This window comes from Chlamydomonas reinhardtii, chromosome 9 (assembly GCF_000002595.2).
Source record: "Chlamydomonas reinhardtii strain CC-503 cw92 mt+ chromosome 9, whole genome shotgun sequence".
Classification (NCBI taxonomy): domain Eukaryota; kingdom Viridiplantae; phylum Chlorophyta; class Chlorophyceae; order Chlamydomonadales; family Chlamydomonadaceae; genus Chlamydomonas; species Chlamydomonas reinhardtii.
The window spans coordinates 6,649,574-6,664,177 of record NC_057012.1 but is presented as its reverse complement, the minus strand read 5'-3'; the positions used below and the strand labels follow the sequence as shown (position 1 = coordinate 6,664,177).

At 62.5% G+C, this 14,604-nt stretch overlaps 4 protein-coding genes across 4 annotated transcripts in view; 2 read left to right on the top strand and 2 right to left on the bottom strand.

The window, feature by feature from the left end:
* The window catches only part of CHLRE_09g408825v5 (uncharacterized protein), a 7,676-nt gene extending 1,229 nt beyond the window's left edge, over positions 1-6,447 (bottom strand). The window contains exons 1-11 of the mRNA XM_043066229.1: positions 6,282-6,447; positions 5,658-5,735; positions 5,312-5,427; positions 4,864-5,016; positions 4,584-4,662; positions 3,915-3,977; positions 2,933-3,061; positions 2,451-2,525; positions 2,134-2,214; positions 1,746-1,856; positions 417-1,430 (exon numbers count right to left, since the gene is read on the bottom strand). Of these exons, the coding sequence (XP_042921525.1) occupies positions 417-1,430; positions 1,746-1,856; positions 2,134-2,214; positions 2,451-2,525; positions 2,933-3,061; positions 3,915-3,977; positions 4,584-4,662; positions 4,864-5,016; positions 5,312-5,427; positions 5,658-5,735; positions 6,282-6,347 (1,965 nt within the window). The 5' untranslated portion in view covers positions 6,348-6,447. The remainder of the gene's footprint in view (positions 1-416; positions 1,431-1,745; positions 1,857-2,133; positions 2,215-2,450; positions 2,526-2,932; positions 3,062-3,914; positions 3,978-4,583; positions 4,663-4,863; positions 5,017-5,311; positions 5,428-5,657; positions 5,736-6,281) is intronic.
* A 103-nt stretch (positions 6,448-6,550) lies between these two features.
* On the top strand, positions 6,551-9,736 carry CHLRE_09g408800v5 (uncharacterized protein). Its single transcript, XM_001696719.2, has 5 exons — positions 6,551-6,836; positions 7,310-7,480; positions 7,889-7,925; positions 8,309-8,388; positions 8,623-9,736. The coding sequence occupies exons 1-5, from the start codon at positions 6,807-6,809 to the stop codon at positions 8,683-8,685; spliced, it is 381 nt and encodes a 126-aa protein (XP_001696771.2). The 5' UTR covers positions 6,551-6,806; the 3' UTR covers positions 8,686-9,736.
* Positions 9,737-9,738: 2 nt separating this feature from the next.
* Positions 9,739-12,169, bottom strand: CHLRE_09g408750v5 (uncharacterized protein). Its single transcript, XM_043066228.1, has 5 exons — positions 11,873-12,169; positions 11,527-11,677; positions 11,023-11,129; positions 10,785-10,880; positions 9,739-10,519 (listed from the first exon to the last, which is right to left on the bottom strand). The coding sequence occupies exons 2-5, from the start codon at positions 11,668-11,670 to the stop codon at positions 10,405-10,407; spliced, it is 462 nt and encodes a 153-aa protein (XP_042921524.1). The 5' UTR covers positions 11,671-11,677; positions 11,873-12,169; the 3' UTR covers positions 9,739-10,404.
* Positions 12,170-12,260: 91 nt separating this feature from the next.
* CHLRE_09g408700v5 (uncharacterized protein) lies at positions 12,261-14,566 on the top strand. Its single transcript, XM_043066227.1, has 4 exons — positions 12,261-12,631; positions 12,905-12,951; positions 13,168-13,216; positions 13,523-14,566. Exons 1-4 carry the CDS (start codon positions 12,340-12,342, stop codon positions 13,777-13,779), a joined length of 645 nt encoding a protein of 214 aa, XP_042921523.1. The 5' UTR covers positions 12,261-12,339; the 3' UTR covers positions 13,780-14,566.
* The last annotated feature ends 38 nt before the right edge of the window (positions 14,567-14,604 follow it).

The window sequence follows — 14,604 nt, the reverse complement described above, 5'->3', positions numbered from 1 at the left end:
CGCAGTCGGGAGCGCGACTGGAAAGCTCAGGAGAGAGGCCGTGGGGGATGCTGTGAAGGAGACGATGGTGGTGCATGCTCCTACGGGCGAAGGAAGCCTGGAAAGGCTGCCATAGCCCAAGCCCAGCAGTCCAACACGCCTTGCAATATTGCATCCGCACGGGGCCGATCAAAAGAAGTGGGAGTGGGAAACAGCTGTAAGCTGGATATACAGGGTGTGGCAAGTTGGTGTGGGACATCGCAGCTTACTTTGACTCAATGAGCCGGCAAGCCGCGCACACTGGCAGGGTCCAATCAGTCCAATCAAGAAGTCCCGTTCCCACACACCATCACAAGCACACACACCTGCCGCATCAGTCCCACCGCCAGCAGCGTGACTCACGCATTCACCAGCCCAGACACCGCTCATTAAATCACCAGCGCTGCCACCTGCGCCACCACCGTCGTGCCCAAACCCGCCGCAGCCTCCACCTCAACCTCGCCCGCCGCCGCCTTTCGCCGCGCCGCCGCTGCCGCCGCCGGTCCGCAGCACGCCTTGTACTTCTTATTGCTGCCACACGGACACCGCTTGTTGTTGGCGGGCGCCGAGGAGGAGCCGGCCGCGGCGGCGCTGCTGCTGCTGCTACTGCTGCGACTGCCGACGACAATCCCGCGCCGCTTTGCCGAGTCAGGCGCTTTCCGCCCCGCGCCCTTCGCTTCGCCAGGTGCTGGCTCGCCGGCCCCGCCAGTCGCGTCGGCAGAGGCTCCGCCCGGCCCTGTTGTCGAAGAGCTGGGCGCCGTGGCGGACGTCGCAGGGTCGGCTGTAGCCGTGGCGGCTGTAGCTGTGGCGGCTGTAGCCGTGGCAACTGCAGCTCCGGCTGCAGATGCGGCTGTAGCAGAAGCCGCGTCTGCGTCTGTTTCCCGCAGAGCCGTGGACGGGACTCGGGCCTCTGCCGGCGCCGGTGCCGGCCCCGCCGCTTCCCCCGCCGCCGCCGCTTCCGCCGCCGCTGCTCCCGCCACCGCTGCTCCTGCCGACGTCATTTCGCCGCCTCTCCCAACTTTGGGCTCAGCATCAGGTGGACGAGCGCCTGTGGCCGCCTCGCCGTTCCCACCGCTGCCTCCGCCCCCGCCTCCACCTGCGCCTCCGCCTCCACTCCCATCTCCCGCCCCATTCGTTATGCTTGCCACGTCGCTGACGCCCCCCTCTCCCCCCGGCTCCGCCTCCTTCCCTGCCCCCTCCTCCTTCACCTCCTTCTCCTCCTTCTCCCCCACCTCCTCCGCCCCCTCCTCCGCCTCCGCCTGCTCCGCCAGCATTTCAATCACCTTCTCCACGGCTGCTTCCACGTCGCCGCCCGCCGCCGACAGCGCCGCCCGCACCAGCCCAAGGTCGCGGCAGGCCGTGCTGGCGGCCACACGTGCCTCGTCGCGCTCGTCCCAGGGCTCCGAGCCGGCCTGGAGCACGCACAGTGAAAGGGGTGGGTTGGTTTCATGATTTGGGGACGCGGAGCGGAGGCAGGGACAGGAGGTAAGGCGGGAGTGGACAAATCAGCAAAGGGGCAATTTGCAGAGGGACTCCAGGAATGACTGCTCAGACTCTCGGTCGGCATGCGTTTGGCACGGAGTGCAATCCCACTGTGATCTTTGCGAACCCCGCATCAACAATGCCATTGCCAACACTTCGTCAACCCTGCACCACCACACGCACCACACACACGTACGCTCTTTATGCGTTCCGTTTCTAACACACAGATACACACACGCACGCACGTCACGCACGGGTCGCTGCGGCCGGGCCGGCACAGTGCCGTCGCCCCGGATGACCACGGGCGCCGCGGGGCCGTGTCCGTAGTCGTCCGCACAGCGCACCGAGTCGTAGTGCTGCGGGGTTGTGGCGTGGGTGAGGGGTGGTAGATGGGGTGGGATGTGGGGTGTGTGGGGTGCGGGGTTTCAAGGCTGAGGCAATGCGAACAGGGGTGTGGAGTGTGCGGGGACGCGGTCACTGCCGGGGACTTGGTGGCGCTGCTGTGCGGTACACTACTCCTGAGATGGTGCAAACAACTCCCTCACTCCCCCACTCCACCCCATCTGATGGCGAAAATAACTCCGTTCTACCTCCTAAGCGGTTCTTTCTCTTGTGATCTCTCCTCCGCCCTACCTGGCCGTCCGAGTAGGCTAGGTGCAGCATGGGTGCGGTGTCCTCGGGGTGGTGCACCACTCGCCAACGCGGCTGGCCCGCCTGTGGGTTGGAGGGTTAGCGGCTGGTTTCGGGTTCTGGAACTGGAACGGAAGGCTCTACCGCATCCCTCTCAGTCTCTGCCTATCCTATCCTGCACTTGTGTCCTTGAGGCACGCCAAGCCACAGTAAATCCCCCCTTAGCCCGGATTTGACTACGATACCCGCCCCCCCCCCCCACCGCCCACCGCTGTGACAGAAAACCCCCCTTCATTCCCACCCCCGCCCCCACGCCCCACCTGGTAGATGGTGAGGTTGGCCCCCAAGCACCGGGACGCCGCCACCACCTCCATGTAGCCAGCCCACGTGCCGTCCTGACGGCATAGGGAGGAGCAGGCACCGGCAATCAAGATCAAGCACGAAGGCATTGATGCATGAGTGCCGCATGGAGAGTGGAGCGTGGAGGACCACGGTGAAGACCGGAGATTGAAGGTTGGGGGAGTGAAGGATTGCATGCGCCACCTGGGTTTGCACGTGCTAAGCTGCTGCGATGTCGCGCCCGGGAGCGACCAAACAAAGCGCACGCTTACAATCGCGTTCGGCCACCCAACCCCCTACCATCACCCTCTCCCGCCTCTCCACCCCCCGTGTCTCTGGTCTTTGTTGGGAACTGTGTTACAAACCCCGGGTGTCATCGTTTAGTACGGTATGGGATCGGAGTATTCTGCCTCCTCCACCCCATCTCCCCCACCCCACCTCCATCGCTTTCTCCATGCCGCACCTTCTTCATGCGAGCTACGTAGGAGCCGAAGCTCTCGTCGTCCTCCACGAACGGCGCGAACTCCTCCTCGTGGTCTGCCATGAAACCAACAATGCGCGCCCGCAACTCGGCATGCACCTTCTCCTCGCCCTGGGAGGAATTAGGAAATGGAATTAGGAAATGGGTTCAAAGTGTTGATGTATGCGTTTAAATGAGCACTAAGGGCGTGAGTACGCAGGACTGTGTTCGGTGAGGTCAAGTCGGGGGACCGTTGACCACCATGTTCCACGTGAACGCTCCAGCCCCTCCCGCACCCCCTTCTTGCGCAGGGCCATACATTATAACAAAATAACCATACCCGCCACCATCACCACCACCACCACATTCCACGTGCCCGCTCAAGCCCCTCACACTCCCGGCCACCCCCGGCCCCTGTACCGCCTTTACAAACATCCTTGCAACTCCCCCACCACCCCACCACCCCCCGCAGCCCCTTCCCCATATAGCCTTTTTTCCAGCCTCTTCCCGCCTTTTGCCCGCCCGCCCCCCCCCCCCCCCCAGTCACCTTTCCTCCCTCTGCCAGCTTGCGCTGCAGGCCGCGCACCCCCGACACGGTGTGGACCCAGGGGTCACAGCCCACCCGGGCGCCCTCGGGCAGGTGGGACACCAGCCAGTCCTCCAGCTTTGTGTGTGTGGGGGGGGGGCGTGTGGGTGTGTGTGGGGGGGCGTGTGGGGGCGTGTGGGTGGGTGGGTGGGTGTGTGAGTTGGGGTGTGGGTGGCTCGCGGGGGTTTACAGGGATATGTCCGTCCAGATGGGATGAGCCGCATCCCGAGGTACATTCCCATCGCCCCAAAACTACGCCGCTCGGCACATTGCACACACGCACACGCACACGCACACGCACACGCACACGCACACGCACACGCACACGCACACGCACACGCACACGCACACACACACATGACATACACACACACACACACGCACTTCCCGCACACTCACGTCGGGGCAGCCGGGCGTGCCTGCCTTCATGAGCGTCCACTCCGGACCCAGCTCGGTGGCGGCCTGTGGGGTGGGGTGGAGGTGTGGGTGGAGGTGTGGGTGTGTGAGTGGAGGTGTGGAGGTGTGGAGGTGTGTGTGTGTGTGTGTGTGTGTGTGTGTGTGTGTGTGTGTGTGTGTAATGAGTGTACGGGTGTAGGCAACGGCTGCGTGCCCTCGCAGCGTTTGCACACACCCTTCACCCCCCCACACACACAAACACACACCCTGCCCCCTCCCCGTGGTATCTACAGTCCCCCCCATGTACACACACCTAGCCCCCCCCACATACACACATACACACACCCTCTTCTCCCCCAGTTGGTTTAATTTAGGTTGGGCTGGTATATACAACCCCTCCCCCAGAATGCACACACACACATACACACACATACACACACACACACACACACACACACACACACACACACACACACACACACACACACACACACACACACGGCTGCTGCAGGTGGGGACGCTCATGACCGCCCGTACACCTGGGTCACGACAGTCACGCGACGCTCGGTAAAATGGTGGATATCGGTAAGTCATCGGGCGGGCTTTCGTTTCGTCTTTTAACACACACACACACACACACACACACACACACACACACGCACACACACGCACCTGCAGGAAGTAGCGGCCGTCGGTCCACAGCAGCGCCGCGTCCTGGGTGACCACCACCGTACCGGCAGTGCCCGTGAAGCTGGGGGGGGGGGGGGGTTGGGTGGGGTTTGGGAGGAGGGGGTTGGGTGGGTAGGCGGGGTTACGTTCATGATTAGTTATGTGGGGTGGCAGTAGGGTGCGGGGGATGGGTCACAGGGAGCAGTGGAACACTTCCACTAACGCCCTACTACTCTTCCAGTATCACAACGCCACACTGCTCCTCCTCCTCCCCAGTACTCACTTGCTGATCCACTCGCGGTACTTGAGGCGCGCGGGCGGGTACTCGCTCATGTGTGGGTCCTCGGTGGGCACCAGGTAGGCCGACACGCCGCGGCCGCCGTCCGCGGCAGCCATGGCCGCGCGCAGGCCGGCCAGCTTGGGGCAGCCGGCGGGGCTGGGCGGGCGGGTTGGAAGGTGTGGGGGTGTGGGTGTGGCGTGAGTGATCAGGAGATGGCGAAGATGACGATGAAACGTCGCCCAGTGTTGCGCAGGCATGCGTTTGGCAATCCGGGGCGCTAGCAGACGTGGGCTGGGTGCAGGCGTGGGGTTCAGGGTACGTGCGGTTCAGGGTACGTGGGGGTTCAGGGTACGTGGGGTTCAGGGCACGTGGGGGTTCAGGGCACGTGGGGTTCAGGGCACGTGGGGGTTCAGGGCGCACGCGTGTGGCTTGTGGGACCCGACGGCAGTACCTGGGGGGAGCAGCCATGGTTGGAGTGGAGGTGGAGGTGGAGGCGGTGGTGGCGGAGGCGGCGGAGGCTAGCGAGCCGCTGGCGGCGTTGGTGCCGGCGGTGAGGTTACCAAAACCCTGTGGGAGTAATGCAGGCAAAGACTTTGTTGCGGTAACTAGAGCACAAGCACGGACAAAGGCCGGGCGGGGTTGTGCGCCATGCCCACCTGGTACCTGGTACCGTATCATGCATGCATGATTGCGACCTAACGACAAGGTAGGGCGCAGCCCGGCGACAAACCACCGCCTGCTGTGGTGAACTGCACATACCGGCAACCCGTGCCGTGTAACCCATGTGCAAAACGCACCCGGGTGCCGCCGAGCTTGGCGCAGACGGACGCCGGCGACAGCAGGCGCGGCAGAGCACGCCGCACGGAGGACGCCACCTGCCGCAGTGCACAATCACACACACAAACACACACAAACACAAACACACATGACAGACGGCGGTTGGGCGGGTCTCTTGTGGGTTCGCAGTTCAACACATGACAGAATGTACGTTGCAAAAGGCACACACGAAGCCGGCAAACATGGGTTTAGAGATACGTCGCTAACGTCGGCAGCTGGAGCGGCAGGTGCCGTGTCATGCGTGTGCGATGCCATCGCGGCCAGCTCAGGGTTGCAGCGGAGGGGTTTGGGAAGGGAAGGGAATGGGACGGGAGGGTCCTTCCAGGCGTGGCAGGGGTGCAGGGTTAGGCTTCTGCGACCGTGCGCTAAATGGTCGTGTGACGCCACCCAGCCCGCCTCGAGCTGAAGTGCTGCCCAAAACGCTGACGCCCCATGCAACGAGGCCGCGCGAGCTGAGCAAGCATGTCGTGGCACTAGACCAAATGAATGAGCGGAACGGCTGGATCGCAGTTGAGGGCCAGTGGCAGCGACGTGCACTTCAATGCGCACCAGGAAGCACACTCGCGCGCTCCCCTGTCGCTCACCTGAGCAGCACACCGCCTTGTTGCGCGCTGACTGCTCTGGACTGTCGGCAGGCCACGCAAGCTCATCACAGACGGGAAGAGCAGTGGAGAAGGGTTTGTGGTGCAAGAGGGCAAAACGCGCTCGCGGCAAGCCAGAAGGACGTATGAACGTGACTGTTAGCTTTAGTGCACTAGCGATTGTCACTTGGTTTGCCAAGCAGGAAATTTACTGCGATCGGGCGATTGCCAATGACATGCAACCAGAAAGGTAGCCTGGCTTGCTGGCTGTAGTATTTCGTTGTTGTTCCTCACGAACCAGGAATACCATAGTTAACAACGCATCAATCGCCTGCAGAGTGAGACTTCCGAACCTTTCGACTGCGTTCGCTGAGTCCTACAGCTTTGTCTGGATTTACCATCAATTACCCCATACTTTAAGCCGACACGTAACGAACAGCTGCCACTGCGTTTGGAGTCAGCAGCAGCTGCATTTGACAGCCCCGACGGGCGACGCTGAGAATGACGACGCAGGATGCGCAAGGGCTTATGATATTGCAAAATGGAGGCCATAATCGGGTGAGTCGAAGTGGCACAGCACCGTCTGTTGCGGTCTTCGGCAGCCTGTGCACGGGCTGTCCCGAGAGTCACGCGCCGGTCCTGTCCCGGCAGTTTCCCGCCAACTCCGGCGCCCGCGCCGAAGCCTGACCCGCTTGACCTCCGCTCTAGGCGACCCGGTGATTTGGGGACGCCTTGAGCTGCTCATTGACGCAAGTTGTTTAGGAGTGCAAGAGGCTGCGCGCTAGCCCCGGCGCGTCTCTCCGCAGTCGCCAGCCCCGCTGCTGCCGGCCAAGTGCCCGCTACCTGCACTCTCAAACCCCCAACCTCTCTAACCCCCCAGCCTCTTACGCCTCACGCCCTGTAGCCCAGCCCATCCTCTCCCGCGCCCTCTCCGGCCTTCCCCACTCTTCCCACTCCTCCCCCACTTTCCCGCATTCCTCCCGCATTCTTCCCATTCCTCCCCACTCCTCTCCACCCTATCTCCCCCGCAGCCCCAGCCCACCCCGTGGAAGCACCGCATGTGCGGTGACATGTGCGGCGACATCGGCACGTGCTGCTACGGCCTCTTCTGCACCCCCTGCCTGTACGGCCGCAACTACGCCGAGTTCCACGACGTGGGCTGCTGCGGCGCCTGCTGCCTCTACTGCTGGTGCTGGTGCCTGGTGCGTACTGCCTGCGTATTGCGTGCGTATGTGTGCGTGTGCGCCGACCCTTCCTGGGGTGGTTGGTATTCTAGTGGGTGGGTGAAGGGAGAGAGGGTAAAGGGTGAAGTAGGTGGGTAAAGGTGGGCAGGCCTCGCCATTCCCAGTGGGGGATGAAGAGACGGGACGGAGGGGCGCTGGTCGGCCGCTGAGGGCGGCGTCCACGGCAGGAAGCAGCCGGGTGGGGCCGGAGGGCTGTGTCCGCGGCGGACTGTGCTCTTCGTCCCCCGCTGCCGCCGCTGCCGCTCCCAGGACCGCACATTCCACGGGCCGAAGACCCTCGCTTACGTGCTTTCCTTTTTGCTGAATGCCTGTCAATGTTTGTTGCACCCCCTCGTTGGACCCCCCCCCCCACACACACACACACAGTCATGCTGCTTCGCGACCGACCTCCGGCGCAGCATCCGTGAGTAACAAAACCCACCGCATAACACAACAACAACACATGCGGGAATGAGCGGGGCGGGCATGAGCGGGGCGGGCATGGGACGGGCGGGCATGGGCTGCTGTTGCTTTTGCTTTGGTTGTTGTGTTAAGGAAGCACACAAAAGGGGAAAGGTTGTGTTGTTGCACGGGCTCTAGTTGGGGGTGGCGGCGGGGCTGGGGACGCGGCCGCCGGTGCACGTGCATCAGGGGCCGCGCCGGCCCGTCGCATGTCTGCCTGTGCTCTGTGTGTTTACACGCTCCACAGTCAGTCCACACAAAGTGACACGCACACTCTTCGAGCTTTGAGAACAGGGTAACACGAACCTTAACTAACAACCAAACACACGCGCACATTGCAAACAGGCAACAAATACAACTTAGCTCCGGACCCCTGCAACGACTTGATCGTGCACTTGTTCTGCAGCCCCTGCGGCCTGTGCCAGGTGCGGCTCCGGGGGGGAGAGGGTGCTGGGGGTTGTAGGTGGGTGGGTGGGTGGGTGGGTGGGTGGGTGGGTGGTCAGTTCTGGGGCGTGCAGAGGCACAGGGGGCGTCTCACTCGGGCATACGCCAGTCCACCGAACGATGTGTGCGTGCATGCGTGCGTGCGTGCATGCACGCCGCACCCACGCCCCACGCCCCATGCCACGCCCCATACCCATGCCCATGCCCATGCGCAGGAGTCGCGCGAGATGCGGTACCGGCGGGAGCAGGGCACCTTTGCCACCGTGCTGAACCAGTGAGGGGGAGGCGGGTGGCGGCGTGGTGGCGGTGCCGGTGATGTGGTGGTGGTGCTGCTGCTGCTGCGGCGGCGGCGGCGGCGCTGGTGATGAGGCGGATGAGGGACGGCTGGGCTTGGCTTTGGCGCGGCTGCAGCAGTGACGAAGGGGGGGGATGGCGGCGGCGGCGGCGGGGGCGGCGAGGCGGGGGAGGGGCTGGAGTGTGTGGCGGGCGGTGCTGTTGACTTGAGGGGGAGTGACCAATGCAGCGCAGGTCAGGGGCAGGGTGCGGGTAAGGGGCAGGGGCAGGGCAGCGCCCTATCGGATGCCGGCATGGACCGCATGGTGGACTGCCGAACTGGTGGCCGCCGCCGCCGCTTCAGAGGACAAAGTAGATGGTTATTAGCGACCGGTGCCAGGACTTACATTACTGCGGGACGGTTTGGTGGGGGGTGAGAGTGGGATGCTGAGCAGACATGCAACTGCGCTGCCAGCTGCCGTGCTGCGGCGAGTAATGACGGTGTGACCAATGTTTCAGGCTGCTTGACTTACTGCTGCATGATGGCATGATGATGACTCGATGAGTATGATAGTGATCGGAATAATTCCTGTATTCTTAGGGGAAGGATGCAGTCCACGCAAAAGTAAACGAGCTGGCTGCTTCCACGGCGCAGTCAGAGCACAGTAGCCAGTAGGACTGTAGGAGCTGTGTGGAGCCGGGGGCGCAAGACGGCGCACGGCCGGTTCCCATACATCGTGTGTGGCAGCAAAGGGAGGTGCCGGTGTTGGTGGTACGAGGGTCCATAGTGGGCTGGGGAGTATGCCTGAGCCCAACGAAATAGGTCCCAATTTTAAGGAATTGTCGGGATACTGGCGCCATATGTGGGCTGGCGAGGGCATTCCGCAGAATTCCACGCGCCATTGGGTTTGGCTGGGTGGGACCAGGGGATGAGGGGGTGGTGACCTCCCCTGGGCGAGAGCCGCGAGACATCAGTGACCCGGACGCACCCTGCACGCAGCAAGCCGGAGCAAGTGATCTGAAGTGTGGTAATTGGTCGACGTTTTTAAACCGCAACGCCAAGTTCTGCTTCAATAATGCGCCGAAGCCGGTCTGCTTCAGCGTTTCGGCATCCTTGGCATCCGGTTCAAGATCCAGCACGCAGGCGCCTCGCTCCGCGTCCCCGCCTTCCTCCACATTCCCACAACCCCTCAAAACCTGTCGCTGAAAGGCACAGCAACCATCAGACCGCATCTCCGTCTGCTTAGCCTTCGGGGTTCGCACGCCCCACGGTTCGCATCCCCCGCCCCACGACCCCACCCCCAGGCAATTTGGCAGTGTCTGATTGCTCATCGTGCCTGCACTCATGCCTGCATTCTGGCTCGCTCCGAGAGCTCGTTGTTGGCGTTCCTCACGGCTCACGCGTCCACTCGACTAGTGCCTGTGCCGCAGCGCTGCCCTTCCCTTACCTTTTCCGGCGCATTGCCCTAGACCCCTCTAGCTAGACAGCTACTCCAGCCACACCTTGGGCCCTCCGCTAGCCCTTTTGACTGCCCACACATGCTGCCCACACACAACCGGGCCACACACACGCACACGCACACGCACACACACACACACATGCAGTCGCAGCCACCGAGCAACCAGCCCAGCCACACGTTGGCAACGCAGTGCAACTGCCGCCACGCCGTTCCCAAGAATCCAATCAATCCGAGTCGCGCATGGATCCGCTCAGCATGTCAGCATCATGGATCCAGCGGCGCCACGTGCACGTGCACGATGCGGCCGGATCCAGGGTCCACGTGGATCCACTCGCGGCCGGTGCGCACCTGCGCCGCCCCGTCCTCCGCCGTCCAGCGCCTGAATATTTGTATGTGTGGGGTGGGAGGAAGGGGCTGTAGATACCAGCCCAAACTGTACCAAACCCAATGCAAAGGAGTGTGGAGTGAAAGACAGGATAAGGGTGGGCAGAGCTGAGCGGCAGGCCAGCAGCCCCATCCAGTGTGCGTGTTGTGCCATTCCCACTCCCCAGCGAGCTAGCCAGCCTGCCCCCCCAAAATGGGGCTTCTTCGTTGGGCCCGGCCTCATAATCTCCCCCCCCCCACACACACACATTCACACACACCTGACAAACTCCACCGCCACCTTTACCGCCTGCGGCCGCGGCTCCGAGGCAGCAACCACCGCCATGGACGTCGTCTCCCACGCCACATCCGGAAACCTGTTGGGTGGCACACACAGGATAATGGGGAGCGGGTTACACCATCCCACTCTTTCATGTGTCGGATTGGCCCCAGCCTGATCTCCGCCACCATTCCACCATCATCCAAAGCCGGAACGCTCGTCAAAAGTCCACAACTCACTTTGCGAAGAAGCCATCCATCATGTTGCGAATGGCGGGAAGCCCGGCGCAGGTGGTGCCGAGCGACAGGCTGGTGTAGGTGGCGTCTTCGGCCAACAGCGGATACACCTGGTGCAGCGGTACACATTAACACACGACGGCAATTGTCTGGTGATGTTAGTTGGCATGTTGTTGATTGCGTGTGGTAGTCATTGGATTTTATGGGGCGCAGGGCGTTGGGCGAGGGGGCGGCGGGGTGACCGCCTGCCGTGTGCGCACAGGTGTTGGGTGGCTTGTGTCTTAGGTGTCAGGGCGCACGATGCAAGCAAGGTGTCAGAGCGCACAAGGCAAGCACAATCATACTTCGGGCTTTAGTGCAGGGAAGGTTGCCCTGTCCAACCTGCTCTCGTCTCGTAGCCTTCGCTCTTAGCTCTCTGCCATTCGCCTGTAACGCACCCTCTGTCCTGCACCCCTTCCCCACGCTCTAGTGCTCCACCCACCCCGGGATCCACGGCACGTCTCTCACCTGCTGCAGCGTCTCTGACCGCGACAGCTGCATGTAGTCCCCAGCGACACGCAGCGCCAGCGCCTCTGCCCCAGAGCCTAGCCCCGCCCCCGCCCCTGCCTCTGACCCTGACCCTGAACCTGAAGCCGAGGTGGTGGAAGCCATTGCCACCCTGCAAGGAGTCACGCGGGATGGGCGGGTGGCGGGGGGTGAGTGGCGCGAGTCAACCTTTACTTGCTCATGCGGTACCCGGCAGGAAGCCGCAGATAATAACCCCCACAATAGCGTACAGCCTGGACCTCATAGCTGCGGCCCTTTGACTCCTGGGGAAGAGCACAGTATCTAAGGTACCGTTGTGAGTGCTTACTGCGGCTGGCTACGACGAGTGAACAGGGGTCCGAGAGTCGTGCAGTTGCTGCTCGGGCGGGCTTGGAGTAGCCCGTGTGGAAGCCCCAACCGCTGCTCGCCCCACGTGCGGACCCCCGCCGCTGCCTGTTCACGATGCTGGCGATAAGCCGACAATACTTGAACTGGGCACGCGCGAGTCGCGGCCAGGCCGGCGCCGGCGAGCGGCTGAGACACCAGTGGCATGCGTGTCAGGCGGTCACAGGTTGTGGGTTTGCTTAACACAATAATGCCAACATGCATACACGGAGGTCACGTGTTATATTTAGTCTTAGTTATAACGCGTTGAGCGTGTTTGGGTGTCTTTCAGAACTCCTCACAGAACTCCATTGGTGCCATCGCGCATGAATCATGCTTTGGGACAGGAGATGCACGGAGAAATGTTATTATCAACTCTAATAACTGTGTCAATACCTGAACATTTCAACAATGCTCGCCCGGACCGGTATGCTATGCAATCGGCAATCGCAACTCTCGTTGGTAGCCTCCCGCTGCGCCTTTAGAGGGCTTTCACAAGGAGCAAACCCATCGGGATCTGAACCAGGGAAGCTCCCAGCAGCATCACAACCAGACGACGACGCGCCAAGCACATCGGCCGCGGCATCCGTGGGCTGGCTCCGAGGGCCGGAGCAGAACAAGCCGCGCAAGCTGGTGTTTGATGAGTGGGAGGAGGTGCGGGACCCAGCCACCGGAGACGTGGCGTGGAGGAGCATCCTCACAGGTGCGCACAGGGCAAGGGAGGATGGTGGCGGGTGTGTTGGGGAAGATAGGGGTGGTTGGGGAGGAAATGAAGTGGTTCGGTGGCATGGGGTAAAACACACCACACACGCGTTGCGCACGTACACGGCACAGCGGCGCCACGTCGACTGGATCACTGGGTGCCGCGGTCGCGATGCGCGCGTGCCTCACTCGTGCCGTAGCTGCCGTACCAGCCATTGAATAATTGAATTGGGTTCCGTCAACCAATCAACCCCCTGCCGGCGGGCTGCTGCAGGGGAGAAGACCGTGCCGGGCGTGCCCCAACCCGACACGTGGACCGAGGTGCGTGCCGCCGGCCATGGCGCCTGCTGCTGGTGGCTGAGTGCCGTACGTGAATGGGCCGCACACGCTGAAACCGGCATGCAAGCTTGCTCGCACGCACGCACGCACGCACGCACACACGCACCTGAATCCTCTGCTGGATGTGTATATGTGTGTGCGTGTCTCGTGTGCTTCTGTGTGTGTGTGTGTGTGTGTGTCTGTCTGCTGTCCTCTCAGGTGGTGGACAAGAAGACGGGGCTGCTCTACTACTGGTGCCGGCGGACAGGTGGGTGGGCGGACAGGTGGGTGGGCGGACAGGTGGGTGGGCGGACAGGTGGAAGTGGGTGGGACGGTTCGGGTTGCACGAACCGGATTGCGCGGATCGGAACCCGCGGACTGGGTGGCGCGCATCCGCTTTCTCTGCCATTCCCCAGTGGCCCCGTGCCGTGCGGCCCGCTGGGGTGGCCGCGGCCGGGCAAGTGGAAGTGCACGGTGCGGCACGGCCGGCCCCTCAGAGCCCGGAACCGCAGGGCGCGGCTTGCTTGCTTGCCGAAGCGCCGACGCGCTTGGTGGCCTTTCGGGTGCTGCGCAGGCGAGACCACGGCCTTTGGGGAGCCCAAGCCGGGGCCGTACGGCCGCAAGGCGCAGCTGGATCCGGAGGAGTTGGAGGAGGCCACGGGGCAGGGGGTGGGGGCACGGGGAGGCAGCGGCGGGGGAGCGGGTACGGCACGCGCCGGGCGCGAGAGCGGCGGCGGGCCCAGCCTGATGCGGCTGGTGACCAACCCGCTGGTGTTGGGTGTGAGCGCGCTGGCTCTTGCTGGCATTGCCTATGAGAACATTTTCAAATAGATAACGTAGTTGGGAGTTGTAAGGGATGGAGGTTTGGGTGTTGATCGGAGTGAAAAGGATTTGTTTGGTTTGGGGGAATGCTAAGTGGAGACTGCGAGGCGGGTGGGGGCGCGATCGTGGGCATTGCAGGGTTGAGGTGTTGAGTGTGCGGCAACTTGTGTACGGTATTGTGTGTGGTTGCTGTCCAAGAGAGGCGGGTGGAGGCGGGTGGCCCCCGTGCCGTCCCCCTGCCTTGCGCCTTACTAAACTTACTTGCTATCATCGAAACGCACGCAATACAACGTGAGTATGTAACAACGAGTTTCGTCCTCTCTCCCCTCAATCCGTGAACGTGCGTGTTTGTGGTGCGCTAAGACTCGATTAGGAGCAGGGGTAGCCGCGAGGTATGCAGCACCCATGATAGCAACATCAGATCAACTACTTACTCATCACGGGAACCTACGAGCCGTGTGCGAGCATGATGCATGTGCCTGCTTCTCAATGTTCTCATGCTCGAGCATACATGTCGTCTCCATGCATTTGGACTATCTACACACATTGTGATGACAGCGTCATGTGACTCGATCGGGCGCAAATGCACGGTGTCATGTGAAGATCTTCTAGGTTAGGTTCATTCGTAGACCATCTCAGCTCGGCAACATACTGGACTGCCAGCCAACCGGCGCACCGACTGTCCCCTGGATCCCTGAAGGCCTGAACACCAGCTACTCGTCGGTCGATCGGTTCATGCATGCATGCGGCCACGCACCCAACTAACCAACTTCAACGCCTCTCTCACAATAATCTCCTTCCCCAAACCAGCAGTCAACGCATGCCGTACAGGGG

What these genes read in the sequence shown, in the direction of transcription:
- CHLRE_09g408800v5 (XM_001696719.2), top strand. Translation starts at nt 6,807, where the DNA reads ATGATATTGCAAAATGGAGGCCATAATCGG. An exon ending in AAAATGGAGGCCATAATCGG is followed by an intron (nt 6,837 to 7,309) that starts GTGAGTCGAAGT and finishes TCTCCCCCGCAG; the next exon opens with CCCCAGCCCACCCCGTGGAA. An exon ending in GCCCCTGCGGCCTGTGCCAG is followed by an intron (nt 8,389 to 8,622) that starts GTGCGGCTCCGG and finishes GCCCATGCGCAG; the next exon opens with GAGTCGCGCGAGATGCGGTA.
- CHLRE_09g408750v5 (XM_043066228.1), bottom strand. Translation starts at nt 11,670, where the DNA reads ATGGCTTCCACCACCTCGGCTTCAGGTTCAGGGTCAGGGTCAGAGGCA. An exon ending in GGTCAGAGACGCTGCAGCAG is followed by an intron (nt 11,130 to 11,526) that starts GTGAGAGACGTG and finishes CCGCTGCACCAG; the next exon opens with GTGTATCCGCTGTTGGCCGA. An exon ending in ATGGATGGCTTCTTCGCAAA is followed by an intron (nt 10,881 to 11,022) that starts GTGAGTTGTGGA and finishes GCCACCCAACAG; the next exon opens with GTTTCCGGATGTGGCGTGGG.
- CHLRE_09g408700v5 (XM_043066227.1), top strand. Translation starts at nt 12,340, where the DNA reads ATGCTCGCCCGGACCGGTATGCTATGCAATCGGCAATCGCAACTCTCG. An exon ending in AACCCGACACGTGGACCGAG is followed by an intron (nt 12,952 to 13,167) that starts GTGCGTGCCGCC and finishes CTGTCCTCTCAG; the next exon opens with GTGGTGGACAAGAAGACGGG. An exon ending in CTACTGGTGCCGGCGGACAG is followed by an intron (nt 13,217 to 13,522) that starts GTGGGTGGGCGG and finishes GGTGCTGCGCAG; the next exon opens with GCGAGACCACGGCCTTTGGG.